The sequence below is a fragment of the Talpa europaea genome, assembly GCF_964194135.1.
Source record: "Talpa europaea genome assembly, chromosome: 3".
Lineage (NCBI taxonomy): Eukaryota > Metazoa > Chordata > Mammalia > Eulipotyphla > Talpidae > Talpa > Talpa europaea.
In genome coordinates this window covers 29,439,227-29,459,363 of record NC_140069.1, presented here as the reverse complement: position 1 = coordinate 29,459,363, position 20,137 = coordinate 29,439,227, and the positions used below count along the sequence as shown (strand labels likewise).

Sequence of the window (20,137 nt, the reverse complement as noted above, 5' to 3'; positions counted from 1 at the left end):
AAGGTTAGCTTTTGAGGAACATTAATTCCTTTCTAAAGAATTTGTCTGGAATTAGAGCACCACGTGGTTATGGTCTTGTGGTCTCAACAGCCAGGTTCCCAAAGGACCATTAATGAGGACTTGAACACACTGTGCAGTGGCCTCAGAAACTCAAAATGGCAAAGCCCTTGCAGGTCACCACAGCCACTATGTGATGTTTAACTTCACTGAAACACAAAACAAAGCCAGAATTCCTTATGAAACAGTTAAACAAACTATCAATTGCTGTAATTAATTTGTATATTTTCAAGGCATAAACAATGACTAACTGATTAATCACTATTTATTGTGACTACAAGTTATTTATAGGCTGTTGTCCAGTACTCGTAGGCCTTTTGTGTTTTTTTTTGGGGGGGGGGTGTGGCTGATGAGGACTGGAAATACAAAATTATAATGCTGTTAACTCCAAGCACTAGGATTATGAATACTTTTAAACTATTTTTTAAACTATAAAAGCATATACATTCATTTCAGAAATTTGGAAAATGCAGAAACACCTAGAAAGAAAAGTGAAAATCACCCATAATCTCAACACTCCTCCCTAAATCGTTTTTAACATCTGGGAATATTTCTTTTTAGTTATTTTCCTATCAAAGTATGAATATCACACAACACACAGCACATACTACTTAGAAACCTATTGTCCACTGCCAGTATTTTTTATGCCATTTAGCATAAAAAATGGATTAAAAAGTATGCCTTTGTATGAAAGTGTAATTTATATCTGCAATTTCTTATTCTTGGCTATTTAGATTGTATAGACTTTTTTTGCTATTAAAAATGAGACTGTGATGAACATCTTTGAACATAAATCTTTATATATGACTCTGGTATCTGGTGGCTTTTGTTCCAATATTCAGTGTGAAATTAGTTCCTTGTGCTATCTTTTTTCAGATTTGGAATCAATATTTACACTGATTATGTGGGGGGGAGGAGAAAGTTTTTATGTCCTCAAATAGTTTGAACAACATGAAAATAATTTGTTCCTTATTTAAAGGCATTAATTTTAAACTCTCTTTTGCTTAGGTTGAAACTTTTTTAAAAAATCCTCAATTTCCTCCATAGTTATCATCCTTTAAAAATAACTTATTCCAGGTTTTGTATTTATTTTCATTATATTTAATTTTGAGATATTTTCCTTTTTTTTTATGGAGAATCTAATTTGCTAGTTATCTTTTACAAACTTATTCCTCGGTTTATTTTATCAACTTACTGCTTTTCTGCTTTTTAGTTCATTAATTTTTGCTTTTATCTTTTTTTAAAAAAAGATTTATTTATTTATGCATACAAGAACTGGGTGGGGTGTAAGCCAGAAGTGGGTAGGGGGTGGGAGAATTCACCAGAGAGAATGGGGAGCAGAACAGGCAGATCTACTGAAATACACTGCTGAGGGGAGCAGCAGGGGAGGCAGGAGAGCTCTGCTGCGCCATGTGGCCGTGTGGGTTGCTCCCTGGCCGGCTGGGGATCAAACTCTGTGCTGCGTGTGCTCCGGTGGCTGGTGATGGCTTGATAGTGCTGTCTTTAAGCCCTGTGTCACCAGGGAGGCCCCAAATTTTTGCTTTTATCTTTGCTAATGGCTCCTTTCTGCTTAACTCAGCTTCATTTCAGTTTCCCCTAACTTCTTGAGTTGAGTGTTTAATTTACTTTCATTTGAAGCAATGAATATCTTTCTGATTATAGCACTAGTCATAAAGTATAGGCTTAATATTAAGTGTCTTCAAAAAAAATTTTTAAATATATGCTGCACTAAAATCTTGGTTTCTAAGGGTCAAAGACAAACCTTGAAAGCTGATCCTAGCTCTGAGGCATCAATGAGGGGAGGAGGTGGGAAGGGTTGAGTGCAGGTGTGGGGAGCAGCACAAGGGACTACGGTGATGGGCTGTGGGTTCTATGGTGGTGAGAGAACTGCAGTGACCGTACACGAGGGGAGAAATCATATATTGTCCAAAAATTTAAAAAAATTAAAAATCTTGGTTTCTACTTTCGGTGCAGCAGCAGTCTGAGTAGTGTTAACATTGCCAGGTGGTAGTTTCACTGCTTTATATTTTTGTTATCATTTTCTGTCTTTATTTTGCTGTGATCTAAGAATATAGTCTGTATTAGTTCAACTTCCTGGAACTTTACAAGGATTTTTTTTTTTTTTGGTGTGGCGATTATATGATTAGCTTTTTAAAATATTACGCTGAAGGAAAGTGTATTCTGCTTTCTAAGATTTAGAGTTCATTATTAGAACTGCCAGATCAAAATTAAGCTCAGTTCCAAAATTCAGTTCCTCTATTTTTACACATTTTTAAAAAGATTTATTTATTTATGCATACAAGAGCTGGGGTACAGGTCAGTGGTGGGGAGGAGGGGGGGTAGTGAGAGGATTCACCAGCGACAGAGTTGGGAACAGAACAGGCAGATCTACTGAAATACACTGCTGAGGGGAGCAGTGGGCGAGTCAGGAGAGGTCTGCTGCACCATGTGGGTTGCTCCCTGGCCGGCTGGGCATTGAACTCATGCTGCAGTGGCTGCGGATAGCTTCATAGGTTGCTTCTTAACCCTTGCACCACCAGGGAGGCCCTATTTTTACACATTTTTTGGGTCTACTTTTCTTCCATGAGTTAAGGGAAGTCTCCTAGTCCTCTTATATAACTGCTGAGGTAGTTTAAAATTTTTCTGCAGGGTTTTCCATTGCATATTAAGCATGATGTTCTAGGGACTGTGCTCTTTTAAATCTGGATAAATGATGCCTTTTTCTGGCACTGGCTGTTTCTCTCTTGATTTTGACTTGGAGAGTAACAGCATGCCCTTCTGCTTTCTTTCACTTTCAATCTGTGTACCTTGTTTTAGATGAAATATAAGTATGAAGTCAAAATATTTCATAACCAGCAAGGGCCAGTCACAAAGTGTTCTGGTCCCGGTACCTGTAGAGAAGTCCTGGATCTCCCAACTCCATTAGTATTTAGTCAAATCATACTGTGGCTGGAGGAGGAGCTCACCAGACTTAGGTAGCAGAGCCAGTGCCTACTGGTTGGATCTGATTTGAGAATCCGTTTCAACATCAATCTGGGAATTTTTCTCTAATTTTTTAAATTAGGTAAATTGACCTCATTTACATATATGATCACAAATGATAGGTATGATCTTAAATGATAAAGTTCTCTTTATTTTCAGTGTTTTCCTATGCAATGCACATTTTCTCTCAGTTGTTTGCCTTTGTTCTTGGTACCTGTAGTTGGGAAGGTAACAAATATAAAGTTTCTTTTCTGTTCTTGGGAATGGCAACATGCCTGAATAAGATATAAAGTAAATCTGTATCTGTAAGTAACTATCACAAACACTAATTGGATACAAGTAGAAAGCTAGTTAATGAAATGAAAACTCCAGCAGCTCACTGGCAGGGGGCTGCAGCCTGCCCTGATAGTATAATCTACAGTATTCAGGTGACATACAGGTGATACTGTTGTTAAAGACATATCTTTTTAAAATTTATTTTAAATATATATTTATATCATTGTCTATTTTTAAGCAATGTTTGCTTCCCCCACCCCCCAGGTGTAGTCCCCATAGAATTTCCTTCACTGATGCACCATCACCTCAGTCTCCTGTGCTCCTCCCTCCCTCTGATCCCTCTCCTTCCTCTTTCCCTGAAAGACGCACCAATAAAAATTTTAAAAGGGAATTTCCCAAATGATTAGTGAAGTTTAGAGTTGATATGTGTGAGTCTATGTGGGGTGTGTGTGTGGGTGAAGGTATAGATTAAATTTTATAAACATATATTGGGTTTATCTAAACATCAATTGTCAAGTCGTTCAAGGTGTCTCTGGAATGAAATGTAATGGGTGAGTAAACAATAAATTGAAGACATGTATTTAAGGAAAATTGTACTACTTACTTACATTAGCCATATGTTAGTTTTTTTTTTTTTTTAATGTAAGCAGGATAGGTCTTGATTACTAACTCCTGCTACAAAAGTTTCAACAGGGGTCATTCATTTGTTTCTCTTTTAATATTTTCAATTACTTTCTGAGAATGAAAATCCTCAAATTGCCAGAGATGACAGGTGAAAAATGGAAACAGTGAGAAAATAATAGAATGCTTAGTATTTTCCTTCAAATCTCTTTTATGACTTCGCATGGCTAGAGCAGAGAATTAGAAAACTAAATGTATCCTTACCTAGAAGTGCCACCAGGGTTAGCAGAATTGCAATATGCTTCATTCCTTTTCTTTTAAGAAAGTATAGGAGAATGCAGAAAATTACTATTTCCAAAATCTAAAAGTGAAAAAAAAAGTATAAATTATACTTCTCTTTTGGATTTTGCAAGTGTTGTGGGTGACTGGAAATCCTAAGGATAATTATACATTTAGGAGACAATATAAGGAGACTCGACCTTCTAGACCAGGTGAGCTAACATCACCTACATGCCAATGACACCCAACTCTACATCTCCAGTCCTACCTCCCTGCAACTCCAGGCTCATATACCCACCTATACTATACTAAACATTTCCACACACATGTGTAATAGCCATAGCATATGGATATGGGCAACACCTATCTCTTGATTCCTCATCTTCACAACCTGTTCCTCTTGAGGCCTTCACTGCTCAGTAAATGACATTCCCATACTCCCCACTGTACAAACTGAAAATGCTTCCCTTTACCTCACTTCCCATTACCCACTTTTACAATCGCTTCTAATTCATCTGATTTTATAACCCAACCATTTAGCAACCAGAGGAATTAACAGTTTGGACAATGAAATATTTCAACCGTATGATATACATATATGTTATTTATAATATAACAAGTATTTATGTGCCCTCTAGCCAACCTGAGAAACAGAATCCATCAATACCTTTGAAGTCTCTTGGGTGCCCCTCCCCCTATGAATTCCTCAGGAAACAGTGCACTGAATTTTGTGTTTACTATGGGTGTCATTGGCAGGTAGGTGGTGTTAGAGCACTGGGTCTAGAAGGCTGAGTCTATTGTTTCCTATGTATAATTATCCTGAGTGTGTTTACACTTAGAGTTCATCACATTTCTTTGCATCCTCAAATGACATCTTATTTAGTTTTGCTTATGTCTGGACTCTACACAAGTGAAATCATACTTGCTTTCACTTGTTTGCTTTTTTCCACTATGCATTATGTTTGTGAGATTCATCCAGGATGATACATGTTGTGAAAATATAAATAAGATCTAGTCATTCCTTTGCTTATACTGCCTGTAACTTCCTATCCCATTAGGAATAAAGTCCAAACTCCCTCTAGGATTATCAAACTTTAGTTTTCTCTGACTTCTTGTGCACTCCTGGATATGCCACCCTTTGCCAGCCACAAATTCTGTATCATGTCCTTCATGCTCTGGTTCTTTGCTGTTCTTGGCTTATTCCTGCTTTTGGATCTCTGCACTGACTATTTGGTGGGCCTGGAATGCTCATTCCCTGATCTTTGCCCAGTGGCTCCTACTCAGCTTGTAGCTGCAACATCACCTCCCCCGGAGGTCTTCCCTGACCACTTGGTTCTAACAGCCTCCAGTCATTTGATCACAATCCCGACTTCAGGTGGCTACTGTAGAGGGTTTTGGCATCCCCCAGTGTACTTCCTGTTCGTGTACTTAGTGTGCGTCTCCCAAGCCAGGGTATCAGCATTATGAGGAAGTGTAATTTATCTGTCCTGTTCTATCTCCAGTGACACAATTATCCACTAATCATCCACTCTATATATGGAATTGATGAGGAAATGATATTTCAAATTTATCTGAACTTTCTTAAAAAAACAGACCTGATGTCTAATAAACCAATTGTTCAAAATATGAATTGACTGAATGCCTATAAAATTTTCCTACCCTTAAGAAAACTCTAGTGTAAGTTTGAGTTCTCAATTTTATTTTTTTTTAATTTATTTTAAAGAGGCACGTATTTTTATTTATTTATTTATTTGTTTGTTTATACATGCAGTGGGTACAGTCAGAAGCGTGGGAGGGTGAGAGAATTCACCAGAGTCAGAGCGGGGAGCAGAGCAGGCAGAGGGACCGAAGTACACTGCTGAGGGGAGCAGCGGGTGGCAGGAGAGGTCTGCGCCCCATGTGGGACCCTCCTCTGGTGGCCGGGGAGCAGCCGGGGATCGAACCAGCGCTGCAGAGGCCACAGGCAGCTTCGCAACCTGACGCTCAACTGCTGCGCCACTGGGGAGGCCCCAGTTGTTGCTCTTTTTAATCCTCTGTGAGCATGAAAAACAGCAGGATCACATTTTCCTCATTTAAAAACCTTTCATCTAATATAGAAGATTAACTAATCCCTTAGCCTTCTTTTCCTGGGAAATTAAGCCAATTATTTTAACTTTGCCTTCTAGGACTAACTGACCAGCCTTTAATTTGATTGAGTCATGCTATAAGAGCAATTAAACTCCTACCTCTTTGCCTTCCTGAAAGCTGCCATCAAAATTGGGGGTCCCAACCAATGTCCCTCTTGGCTTGGTCTCCCCTCCACCACAGGCTTCATTTTTTTAAAGGTTTATTTATTTATATAAGCACTGGGTACAGTCAGAAGCGCGGGAGGGTGAGAGAATTCACCAGAGCCAGAGCGGGGAGCAGAGCAGGCAGAAGGACCGAAGTACACTGCTGAGGGGAGCAGCGGGCGGCAGGAGAGGTCTGCGAACCATGTGGGACCCTCCTCCGGTGGCCGGGGAGCAGCCGGGGAGCGAACTGGTGCTGCAGAGGCTGCGGGCAGCTTCACAACCCACACTCAACCGCTGCGCCACCGGGGAGGCCCACAGGCTTCATTTTCTGATGTCATATAATTGCAAAAAACTCACAGCAGTATTCTAAACCACAGTATTCATGGTCACTGGGCAGATGAAAAGTTTTTCTTATACTAACACATAGCACATTTGCTTGCTCATTTGGTGGGGGGGGGGGGTTGGGAATGAGGGGAGTTAAAAGTTCTAAAAATCACATGATTTTTCCCCCAGATTCTATCTCTGTGACTTCAGATAAATAAAGCATGACTTCCCATTATTCCTGGAATGGCCGTAGTTGTTACACTGGGTTCTTCTTGTGATGGGTGGTCATGGAGTTCCCAGGAATAAGATACTCAAGTAGCATGATAAATGTTAATTTTGGTCTAATAACATTTTCCCTTGCTGACAATGTCAATTTTAAAGAAGCTGATTTCTACAGGTTGCTGTGACTCAGGAAGAGGCTTCTGTGCTGATTGTTATCTCAGAGGTCAGAAATAATACCTACTGGATGTCTGCTCACCACATGCTTTGCTTGAACAAATTCGCTGAATTCTCGCAACCTAAGCGAGTAGGTATATTATTATCCCCATTTTATAGATGAAGACACCAAAGCTCAGAGGTGTTAAGTGATGCAGCGCTGGTGGGCAGGATAATGGTTCCCCAAAGATGCCCACATTCTAATCTCTGGAGTTTGTGCCTAAGCTGCTTTCTATGGCAAAGGGACTTTGCAGATATGGCAACGATTATGGACCTTGAGAGGGGGAGGCTATCCCAACCTGAATTATCCAAGAGGGTCCAGTGTTACCACACAGCTCTTTAAAGCTGAGAGCCTTCCCAGCTGTGGTCAGAGAGATGTAACTTGAGAACGACCTGAGCTGAGGAATGCCGGAGGCCTCTAGAAGTTGGAGAAAGCTAGGAAACAAATTCTCCCCCAGAGGCACACAAAGGAACCCAGCCCTGCCAATACCTTGATTTTAGTCCAATGAGACCAATGTTGGATTTCTGACCTTCAAAACTGGAAGAGAATAAATGTGTGTTGTTTTAAGCCATTAAGTTCATGATGATTTGTGATGGAATAGGAAACTAGCTCAGGTTTTGGTACCTGATGCACCAAAAGAGTGCTTTCTAGAGAACAGAATCTTCAGGATGACTTTTCTGAGCTTCCTGATTCCAGGTTTTCTGGACTGTTTCTCTAAATAAATTTAAAGACATTCATCACTCTGTCACTAAAGGTTAAAAAAAAAGGTTGCTGCCCCTCCACAAGATGATGTGACAAAAGATTTAGTCAAAATTTCACCACTGGATGTCCCATTTCTAGTACCAAAGCCTGACCCCAGATTAATATCCTCTTCTCATCAAGTTATTTTTGGAAAATGTAGCCTCTAAGACTTCCTTGTTCAGAAGAAATGAGCTCTGCAAAGGTTATTCAGACAAAGATTAAATCCTCGGTGGTCTGTTATTATTTCTGCATGGAGAAGCTATGTAGTGAAATGAATTGGAGTGTGCACCCCTAGAGGCAAACTGCCTGGTTTTGAAGTCTAGCTGTGCCATTTAGTATTTATTGATATGTGGCTGTGGTCCCTCCCTACCTCTGATGCAGAGGATAACAGTGCCAGACACTTTGGGCTGCTGTGCAGGTACAGGGTGGATGTATAAGGAGCTGAGCAAAGGGCTCAGCCTGAGTGTTGGTTACTGCTTCTGCAGAAGCCTGCCCTAGTGCAGACCTGCAAGTGCTATTTACTTTCAGAAGCAAAGCAAATGAAACTCATGCAACAGATACTGAGATTTTACCAAAAAAACCCCATCATTTTGTCCCTTCAGGTTTTTAACACCTGATGATGGGTTTTAAGCAGCTTTGTCAGAATGCTGACTTAATAATCAGCTTTCAGTAGACATTGACACCAGGTGACAGGCTGGGCCCCTGCTTCTGCTGATTTAATTTCTGGTCTAGTGGAGAGAAAATGAGCACCATGCAGCTTGTTTTGTGATGGAGTCTAAGTTCAGAAAAAGATTTCAATTTGAGCAGTCTGTAGGAAAATTTGGGCAAATAGCTATAATTAAGCCTGCCAAAGAACATGAAGTAATTGAGGCGTAGGGACACATTTCCTCCCGGGGGCTCTGCAGACCCTTTTAATAGGCATTGCTCCACAAAAGGTCCTTGGAGAAAAGGACCCATGCTCAAATAAGCCTGGGCCTGAAGGATTAACACAACTAGGTATGTCTGTTTCCTAGAGGATATCTAGCTTTTAACATGTTAACAGAGGTGATGTATTTTTCTCAAGGGGCTATGTGACACAGCATCGCACCAAGCTAGTTTGACCTCCGAATCTCACTCTCTTTTGCTTTTCGGCAAGCACCAGGTGGGCCTGCCCATCGGTAAATACAGGTTAGGAAAGGCTGTTTAGTGGGTAAGCAAAGGCACTTTTCTCTCAACTGCCTGGCTGATACAGGCTCCTCAAATCCCCAAACAAAATCAGAGGACAGACTCCTGGGTCCTGTTTCTGGGAGGCTGCACTTCCTGTAACTTTTCCCTCATCTGGTAGAGGTCAATGCTTGAGACAAGGAGATGCTATCAGCTAGTCTGCAATATATTTCCATAATCTCCCCTCCCCCAGCACACCTGTTTTTAGAAATGTAAAACTTCAGACTTTTAAATATTTTTATTCATTTTATTAGTTATTTGATCAGTCCTGAAAGACAATTCAAGTGCTATTTATACTTGGTGTAATATAAAAAACAGTTGGATGAATGGTACTTCAAAGAATAATATAATTACTGTAATTATGATCTTTGCAGTCATGATTTGCAGAAAAAAGGAAATATTAATTACTTAGATGTTTAACAGATTTAAAACCAAATTTCAGCTCAAGATCTAGATTGATAAAGTCTAGTCTTTAGAGAAAGTCATATAATGGATTAAATCACAAACTATACGGATCTATTCCCCAGAGAGTATAATGCCAATAGTGTTATTCAAATGCGACTTTATTAAAAGTTTTTTATGCTATCTTAGAAATATCTAGAATTATTTACATTTTTATGACATTTACCTTAAAATATACTTTTATTACTTTACAGGAATATGTATTTCTCTCAGGACTATAAAATACCAGCTACAGGAATTCTCTATTCTCTGGTTGTACTGTAAGTTGAATGAATAAGTGACTATAGGAATGGGTGAATTTAAGTGTTGACTTCAGAAAATGGCAAAATGCAATTAACTTCAGAGTATTTCTTGTGGAACTGTACGTTTTACCTTTTAAAATAAGATAATGTTATTCATTTTAGGAAATAAATTGATAAGTTGATGGGCTATGAGTAAATGCTGCACAATAGTAAAGAAGAATCAAGACTACAAACAGCAATTTAATTTGGGGGACCAGGATGTCCCATAGCCCTACTAGACTATAAAGAGGGCAGGGTAAAACTAAAAGCTCAGAAAGTGGAGGGAAATAAAATTTTTGTGGTGAGTGGAAGAAGGGACGTCAGATAGTTTTTTCATCAGATGACTTAAGTATCTTTGTAAAGTAAGAGAAAGGAGAAGGCTGGGAGACCATAAATAGAAAAAAGTACAAATATTTGTGTTTTAGTGGTCAGAATTATATATCAAAGATAAGAGATATAGATTTCTTGTCACATGGACTAGGACTGCCTGACAATAAAGTAACACTGCACAGTTCCTTCCTGTTGTAATGGCCAGGATTGCACTTAGTGCAAAGTTCACCAACAAATGCCAGTGTCCTAATAAGTGTATGAAATAGGATCACATTATTTTCCCTGTCTTAATGGCAGAAGCTTGGACTAGACCGCTTTTAGAGGTCATTTCTAATTCTGAAGATAAATGAGTGTGTGTTTTGATTCCTTTTATGGAATTCACATCTATGTTACCAATCTAGTTCTTGGTTAAATGTTCAACCAGATGATCCCAGTTTTCCTCTTATTACCTGCACTTCCTAAAATATTCTTATCCAATCCAAATTGACTTCTATAACAAGGTACCAACCATTGTAATCCTATTCTTTGTATCAAATAAGCTATCCCAAGCAGTAGCTTCAAATTTCTGTATCAGCTCATTCCACTCTTTTTACACATTCCTTCTCTGGACAACCTGCTGCACTGATTGCAATGAGTACATTCTTGATGGGAATATATCTCTATATATATCTATCTTGAATTAAATGCACTAAAATGTGTCTTTAGGTATTACTTTGACATTTTAATAAGATGCCAATGGCGACATTATGTTCATTCTCTAATATCTGCATGTACCAGTGGTCTAGGTAACGTAGCTTGATGGGTAGAGTTCTTACCACATAGACCAGGAACTGCCAGCCAACGAAGTAATACTGCACTGTTCTTGCGGAGATGTCCTGAGTTATATTTGGAGCAAAGTTCACCAATAGATATGTTCCTGCAAATGCCAATGTTGTACCTTTAAATATTGAAAAGACAGACAGCAATGAAAAGGGGGTAGCCTTTTTGTTAATGCGAACATTACCGACAGCATTGCTTTAAAAAACGTGCTGACCAGGCACTCCTTGTTAAAATGCTCCATCAATCCACCCTAGGGATAGCACCAGGCAGGCACCTGACAGCATGACCTTTAAAGGGGATAAAGGCAGGTAAGAGATGGGTGAGGCAGAGCATAAATTCTGATTTTGTTGTTGTTGTTGTTCCAGATGAATCCTGGGCTTTTCAGAGACATTTCCCCCGGAGTTGGAGATCCGGACACATGCATATGGGCATGAAAATGCATCCGAGCACCCATTTTCACAGGGGCAGAGTGAGGAGCGGAGGGAGGGGGAGGGAGGAGGGTGGAGGGAGGAAAAGGAGGAGAGGGGAGGAAGAGGGTGTTAGAAGAGGGCGCTGCCCTAGGTAGAGGGAGGGAGGAAGAGCAGGAGGGGAGGATGGAAGGGAGGGAGTAGGAAGAGTGGAGATAAGTAGTTGGAGGGATAAAGAGTTGGAGGGAGGTGGAAGGAGGTAAGGGGGAGGGAGGAGGGATGAGGGGAGGAGGGTGGAAGGGGGAGAGGAAGAGAGGAGACAGGAAGAGAAAGAGGGGAGGGAGGGAAGAGAGGAAGGCATGGGAAGAGAAAGAGGGGAGGGAGGGAAGAGAGGAAGGCATGGGAGGGGGAGGGGAAGAGAGAGAAGGGTGGAAGAGGGAGGGGCAAGAGGGGGAGAGGGAGTTAAAGGGAGGGAAGAGAGGAGGGGAGGGAAGAAAGGAGACAGGGGAGGAGAGGGAGAGGCGTGGGAGGAGCGTAAGGGAAGGGAGTGGGAGTAGAGGGAGGGTAAGGATGAGGGAGGAGGGGAGAGGTGGAAGGAGGGGAGGTAAGAGGAGGAGGGAAGAAGAGAGGGATGGATGGGGGAGGGAGTTGGAGGGGATGGGAACGGGCAAGGGAAGGAGGGTGAGGAGGGAAGGGGGTGAGGGAGTTAGGAGAGGAGGGGGAAAGGGAGGAGGGAGAGGTGACAGGAGGGGAGGGAAGAAGAGAGGGAGGTATGGAGGGGAGGGACAGGGTTGAGGAGGGGCAGCAGGGCATGTGAGGGAGGGAACCAGGAGCCCAGGAGCAGGTGGAGGGACGTGGTTACAGGAGGGTGGTGATGCAGGCAGGGAGCGAAGGGAAACCTGCCTGGCCTCTGATGGTCAATACAGACTCCGAAGAAAAGGCTAGAAACTATCCTCGAAGACTTGCTATCTTTATCACATGTAACAGCTTAACAGTAAAAAGTTATGCCAAAACATTTTACTTTGAGATTTAAATAACTTGCAGGACAATTGTGTTTCATGCAAGATTCCAGTGAAAAATTAAACCAGTCTAATTTTTTGGAGAGTAGCAGAATTACCCAATAGCCCTTACAGAATTCACTAAAATTCTTAAGACTAAAGATTGTAATCAGTTATTTGTAGTATTCCCAACTTTGTTAAAAGCTACAGATCTCAGTTTTTAGAGACACAATTTCTGCCTGTTTAATCCTTTATGGAAGGAATACCCTCTGGCTCCATCTAGGATGGCAGTCATAGGTTCTGTTTAATTAGAAGTAACTGTCTTGAAAGTCTTTAATTTCATATAACTCTTTTAAGACTCCCCCACTTTAAATCCCTTAAGCTAGCAACAATTTGATAAACTATAACTTTGTTTTTTTTTAATGTTTTTTTTTATTTAAGTTGCTATTAAGTTTTTTTTTTTTTTAAGATTTATTTATTTATTTATACAAGCACTGGGTACAGTCAGAAGCACGGGAGGGTGAGAGAATTCACCAGAGCCAGAGCGGGGAGCAGAGCAGGCAGAAGGACTGAAGTACACTGCTGAGGGGAGCAGCGGGCAGCAGGAGAGGTCTGCGCGCCATGTGGGACCCTCCTCCAGTGGCCGGGGATTGAACCGGTGCCGCAGAGGCTGCAGGCAGGTTTGCAACCCAGCGCTCAACCGCTGCGCCACCAGGGAGGCCCGATAAACTATAACTTTGGAAGCAAAGATAAAACACTTAACTTCTCCTGACTCCTCCAGAATTTGGAAACTTAGTATTCTTGTTTTCATGACAATGTAGTTATTTGTAGAAGTTAAGTAAATAGCTGTTCCTCTTACAATAAGACACAACTGGAAACATAGATATATTACTAAGACTGACTAGAACATCATATTTGAGGATGATCAAACAGCTTTAAGGAATTACGATTGACCTATGGAGCCAACAAAGCCCCTTGGGAAAGCTGCTGGTTTCTAGCAATCTTACCAGGTGACTAAGGAAGGTCACTTCTTGGCAAGCTCAGGAACCTCAAAATATTTTGGGAACCTCTACAAAAGAGAATTAACCAAATTTATTGGTATTATAGACAAAGTTTGATGATAAGATCATGCATGGCTTCTGAGTTTTGAGAAGCTTTTAAGAACTCAATCTGAGATTCCATAGTTAATCATTATTCCTTATGCTTTTATATAAATAACAGCTAAAAAACCCCATAGAGTTAATCATTATTCCTTATGCATTTATATAAATATAAATTTATTGAAAAGAGGCTATGGTTTTCTTTCATAAAAATGAAAAAAATTGTTTCAATAATATACCTCTATAGAAATTAACTAGTGGCATTGTCTTAATATTCCTAAACTGGACTAGATTCTGAATTATACTAGCTTCCTCCAGTATCTAGGTATGACTATCCAAATTAATGTTTCCAGTTTTTCTCCCATCCTTTTGACTAGAAATCATTGAACACTAAAATTACCCTTTTCTGACAACAGAAACTTCCCAAAAGACACAACTCATGTGTGGACAACTGTTATGCCTGTTGTATAAGTCATTCAGAAAGTTTACCAGAACATCAAGTGACATTCTCAGAAACATTCAAACTATAAAAGGTGCTTTAAACCCAACATCTAAAAATCTTCAACTGGGTTCCCTTAACACTCAGATTGGGTTTGCAATCTACTCTAATTATTAAATTATTAACCATTTTTTTCCATAGAAGTTCCTCTCATTAAATACCTGCTTGTTTGTAACACATAGGCCTAACACTGAAAGTCCACCTGCTAGGCTGTCTCCTGAAACTGGAAACAACTGCTTGATTGAACTGCCCTATTCTCTGGACTAAGGGACTGAGTCAATGACATGGAACAATTTACCAACTGTTTTTAATAGATGAAACTTTCAGGGAAGTTTCAGAGAAGGGAATTGCTGGAGTCCAGGGCAGGCTGCCCCAAGAAGTGCCAAAGTAGCATAGTTACTATTTTGGATTAAGGTTTCTTGAGAAACAGAAGATGGAAAAATGATATCCCATGTCTCCTACAAGCAGGAAATAAATCTGCTATGTGAATGATGCTCTCCTAGAAGGAGACAGCATTACAAAGTTTTATGGGCTTGTTTCTCCTGAGTAAATAAGCTCCACTTAGCTTACTTTATAAATTACTGTCCAAACCAAAAATTTCAAGAATTTGTCTAGAAAATATTTAAGCATGTTGCTCTGTTTACATCAGATTCCATATTCATATGGCATCTCCATGTGCATGAAATTAAATTTGTCTTTTTCTCCTGTTAATCTGTTTTATGTCAACTTAATTATTTTCCAGCCATAAGGTCCCACAAGGATAAAGATTTCCCCCCTTCTGAACACCCTGTAATATCTACTTGCACAATTCTTCCTCATCTGACATCTGGTTTCCCAGACCACCCTTTCCCTTAACTAAAACCTGAAAAACTCTTGAATTTTGTCCCTAGTTCCTGACTAAATGTCAACCAGTGTTAACTGCCTATTTTCTAGATTCTGAAATATGGTCTGACCTAAATTTGGGTAACCTTAAAAGTTTGGTGGGTTTTGTTCTGTCTTAATATTGAGCTAACCTGACTCTAACCAAGATTGCTGTCTCATTCTTTCGGTCCCTGCAATATATCCTCTGATCAGTGGGAGTCCACTATTGATTTTTAGGGACACTGGTATTAATACACACAGGATAAATTGGACTCCTTAATGCCAAAACATTTGGGATGACTTACTCTCTGTACAGTATCTCCAGATTCCTCAGGCTTATGGCAGCTAAATCTTAAAGGAGCCCTGGATGGGAATCTCAGTAATGTAATCTAGCCAAATAGTCCTGAACAACAGAAAGTTTCCCATTCTTGAGTCAACTTTGAAACCAAAATAGTCAATCTGTCCTCCAACCAGAAATGATAATTTGTTTGGCTAGATTGGTATTCTAGATACTTGCCACAAACCAAGCCAACCTCTGGTGTGGAAGAAGGAAGGACGGACTTGGTTTTCATCTCACTATTAAAATTTCTTGAAATTCTATCTGAGGAAACCATTTATAGGTGACTTGAAGTAATTAAGTTACTGGTCTCTGGAGTGCTGATGAATTGACTGTCATTTTTATTTCTATGATGACACTATCTGGACCTAAATCAAGTAGGATTTCACAGACTATTAGATTCAGTACTTTTGATGACTAAGGAAGAAGTGAGAAGGGAAATACTATAGTTTTTGGCTTATTGAAGGAGAGAGAATCGATATTTTTTAAAGGAAAAATCATTATTAAAGTTATTTAAAATTATTAATCCACTAAGAATCAGAGCACAGTTCAGAGCTTGTCATTGAGGTAATAATAGTTGGCGATTCCTTTCAGACATAGCTTTTGTGAGGTCATTTTTTGAGGCTAGTGGTGAAAGCTTCATAGCCAAAGAGCAACATTTGGCAATAAATTAGTTCAGCTTGTTTCCACATGGCCCCCAAATCTTCATTTGTTCCATCATGAAAAACAAACTTTCATTTGCTTGAAGCAGGGAAAAATAAATGATTTTCTTTTGCACATTTTGACAATTTAATTTTTAGCATGCTTACATGCTAATCTTTAAAAAAAAATTCCACTAACTCCTCTTTTCTCTGTTTAGTTTTTGTCTCTAATGAAAAAAAAATGCATTTTTAGCTTGTAACAGAAAGAGCCAGATTTTATCAAGGCAACAACAATATAGGCCCAAAGAAAAATATATGTGACAACACGTTATGAGTGAGGTGGGGATAATGTCTTTCTCTAAGTATGAAGTGGATTATTATGTCTCAGAGTCCAGAGTGCTAACCATTACACCATGGAACCCACTTTTATTATTATGTCCCAGGTAATAATAGTCTTATGGAATTGCTGTTGGAGGCATGGGTGTGGAAAAGGTGACTAAATCCCACAGGTAAGAACTGATCACTTTTAATGATGATATGAGACAAACATGACATTGGTGATATAACCCTACCAAAAATTATTGAGGCAAAAAATCAAAATCAAACCCTATTAGAGTTGTAAGAAATATTACCTGGATTACTATAGTTCCTATAAATATGGTAATCAAGGTTTCTGCTGATAAACCAGTAAAGCATGATGGGTGGTACGTAGTGGGTGGTGCGTGTGGCAGTAATGATGATAATAATAGCTAAAATTACTGAACACTTTTTAAGTGGTAGGTCTTGTTCTGAGAGTTGGATATACCTGAACTCACTTAATTCTCTGAGGTAGGTAATATTACTTTTATTTTGAACATGAAAAAATTAAGGCTTAAAGAGATTAACTTTACAAAGGTCACACAATTCTCTGATGCCAGAGAGACCTTCAACCACTATGCTAGAGCTATATCAAACTGCTATTAAGAGGATGCTGGTCCATCACTTACTATTTATATGGCCTTGGGCAAATTATTTAATCTGAGTATCAGTTCTATAAGCAGGCTATTCCTACATTTAAATGACATAATCCATGTAGGACACTTAATATTAGTACCCCCAAAGAGTACATATTTAATAAATGTTAGGTATTATTAAAATAAGAGTGATTAGCAGAGAATCAAGGAATTAATAGAGATTTTTTGGTGTGTGTGTGTGTGTTTGTGTTCCATTCCTTATGTTATCGATACATTTTTAGTTTGACCTCTTGGGAATGAGTGATCACAGAAATAACCATTACATTGCTTGTCCCATGCAGCCACCAAAACGGATTCAAATGTTACCAATGCTATAAAAAATTCTCTCTGAGCTTCCCAGTCATAGTAATCTCTCTTTAGTTCTAAGCCAGCGATTCTAAACTGGGGGTAACTTTGCCCTGGGGGACATTTGGCAATGTTTGGAAACATTTTTTATTGTAACACTATGACAGCAGAGGCTAGTGGCATTTAGTGGGTAAAGGCAAGGAGGGATATTACCAAATATCAATGTACAGGACAGTCTCCTACAACAAATAATTATGTCCTAAAATATCAGTAGTGCACAGCTTGGGAAACCCTGTTCTAAACTAAAGATTGTTATTTTAATGCTTTGATAAGAATTATTTATGTATGTATTTCATCAACTGCATTATTTGGAGGCAGGGATTCAGTCGAGTATGTTTTTTATCACTGATATTCAAGATCACTAACAAGTCTTTCTTTATGTCCATCTATAGTACCTCATTAAACACTTTAATTAAAACATGAATCAACCATTAATTATAAAAGATGATGTATGTTAGATAAAAACAGAATGATAAATGAGAAAAATAATGTAGAAACTAATTTTTAAAATTTCTACCACCCATACATTGCTCATTTTCATTTCTGATTCCATATAGCTTCCCCAAATGATTCTGTCAACCTTAGTATGTTTTTTCAAAGTGCATAGAACAATACAACAGTTGAAGATAAACAATTCACATATGAATGCATTTGGAAAAATATTTTAACCATTCAAAATTTGACAATGTCGACTACAAACTCAACCAACAGAATCAAACCAGGGAGGAAAAGAAAAAGTAAAGACATTCTCAAGACAAGAGGCTCGAGGGAAACATGATCAGGGAAGACAAATGCTCACATACCGACGCTGGTGTCACAGTCAAAGCTCAGATTTTTAAAATATGTGATCTCCTTGGAAGCGAGTAGACACTGCTTTATTTAAAATGCCTAAAGTATCTGTATTCATTATCATATGTCAGCAGCAAGTCAGACAGGATTTTGTCAAGGAAGAAAATATGAATCTCTATAATTCTTCTCACCAATGGTATTTCCAACACAAAGTGGAAGGTATTATCACTATATGATGACTTTGCTATGTAACGGGAATCTTGCTTACACCCAGGAAGGCTACTGTTAGTATCCACTAATAGCTGTACCTCTAAATAAAACTTTGAAGAGCTATGTTCTGTGTTACTTTCACAAAAAGCTAATACAAATTAGGTAGTTAATTGGTGCATCTAATTTCTATGTGTGGTTTTCATTTTTATGCAGTACTTTCACATAACAACCTAACAAATATGTCCTTTGAAGTGGAACAGTCTGTTAGTTGACACAGATGTTTTCTTGAATTTTATTATGCTCATAAAAATTTCATAACATTAATAATAATAATACTGTAAAATAATAATTTGCTGTGGTCAATAACATGGGCAGTAGGCATAATGAAAATGGAAGTATTTCCCATGAAAGAGCAGATGGCAGCTCTAAGACAGAATAATGGTCACCTCTAAATGAGATTATTTCCATTTCAGTAATTTGTTCCTTGTTTGTAAACATTTTTTTTTTTATGGACAGTATTATTTCCTGATCAAGCAGTGCTATAATTAGATGAATTTAAAAATTACTTACCCAGTAGATCTGAGGCTCTCAAATTTTCTTTCAGAAACATAACAGAAATAATGGCACTACCTAAAAAGAAAGTGGCCATTAGTGGTATTATATAAAAACATAGATTATGCAAAGCCATTTGAAAGGAGTTAAGCAATTTATGCATAATGCCTGACTAGCTGTGTCCTGCTCAGACACCAAGCAGTGTGCTGTTAAAATGACTTTTCTCTCTTTATCACTCCTTAGTGATGTGACATGGAAATTGGCATACTTTACAAATGACCCAGGACAATGACTGTAAGAGTGCCCAGTTTACAGTGAGGGCTCAATATAACTTTATTAAATGATTAAATGAATGAATGCCAAAAAAGAAGGCAGAAAAAGAAGGAAAGGCAGAAAGAGATAGAAGGAAGGATGTCAGGAAATCTTAACTTTAAACATATCCCAAGTGGAAACACATTATATCTCATCATCTCCTCCTCCTATGATCTCTATTCCTATTCCTATTCTACTGAGCACCAGAATTCTAGGTCTCCTCTGAGTACCCTTTCCCCTTCTCACACTATACAGATAATAGCTTCCTGGTCTATTAAGTTAATATTTCACTCTATCTCCAGTCTGTCCCCCTCCACAGTATTCCATAATCACTGCCCAGCTCAGGCCAGCTTCACCTGTGCCCTAGACCATTGAAACACCCCCTTCCTCACAGCAAGACCAGAGCTATCTTTCTAAAATGCAAATCTAATAATCCCCAGCTTTAAAACCTTTTAATGGTATCCTATCAGCTACAGGACAAAAGTCAAACTACTGAGCATAACATTCAGGGACAGCCACGATACACTTTCTCCTCCTACACTGTTCCATTTGTCTTTGCTCTTTTTCATATTCTATGCCCATCCTCAAATAATAATTCCCTAAATCACAATCATTCACTTTCATGCTCAAGGACTTTTATATTTGCAATTACTCCTTCTGCAAGTCTGCCTCTATCCTCTCTGATGTGTGGTTACCCTCCATAATAGAGCTTTTTCTTACACCAAGATTTACGTGCCTGTCTCACCCAAAGGACTATCAGTTCCTTTTACTCTGAGACAGGTCTTACTCTTCTATGCTCTCCAGTGTGTAGTTAGTACTTAGTACATAAACAAAAGAATGTTTGCAGGATCTTTGTCTGGCATTTGCTGACTTTCGTGACATTTAAGACTCTCTTTCCTGTTCCTGATGCTACTGAACTCTCACGGTCATAATTGAGTTGTGGTCTGCTGCTAGGGCCTCAGATTGACCAGGAAAGTTGAAGCTCTTTGAGT

At 39.1% G+C, this 20,137-nt stretch overlaps 1 protein-coding gene across 1 annotated transcript in view; it reads right to left on the bottom strand.

Moving 5' to 3' along the window:
• NIPAL2 (NIPA like domain containing 2) overlaps positions 1-20,137 on the bottom strand; it is a gene marked incomplete at both ends in the record, with an annotated part of 92,620 nt that overhangs the window by 8,231 nt on the left and 64,252 nt on the right. Inside the window, 3 exons of the mRNA XM_084229540.1 lie at positions 4,201-4,297; positions 11,078-11,199; positions 18,852-18,911. Coding sequence (XP_084085666.1) covers positions 4,201-4,297; positions 11,078-11,199; positions 18,852-18,911 — 279 coding nt within the window. The remainder of the gene's footprint in view (positions 1-4,200; positions 4,298-11,077; positions 11,200-18,851; positions 18,912-20,137) is intronic.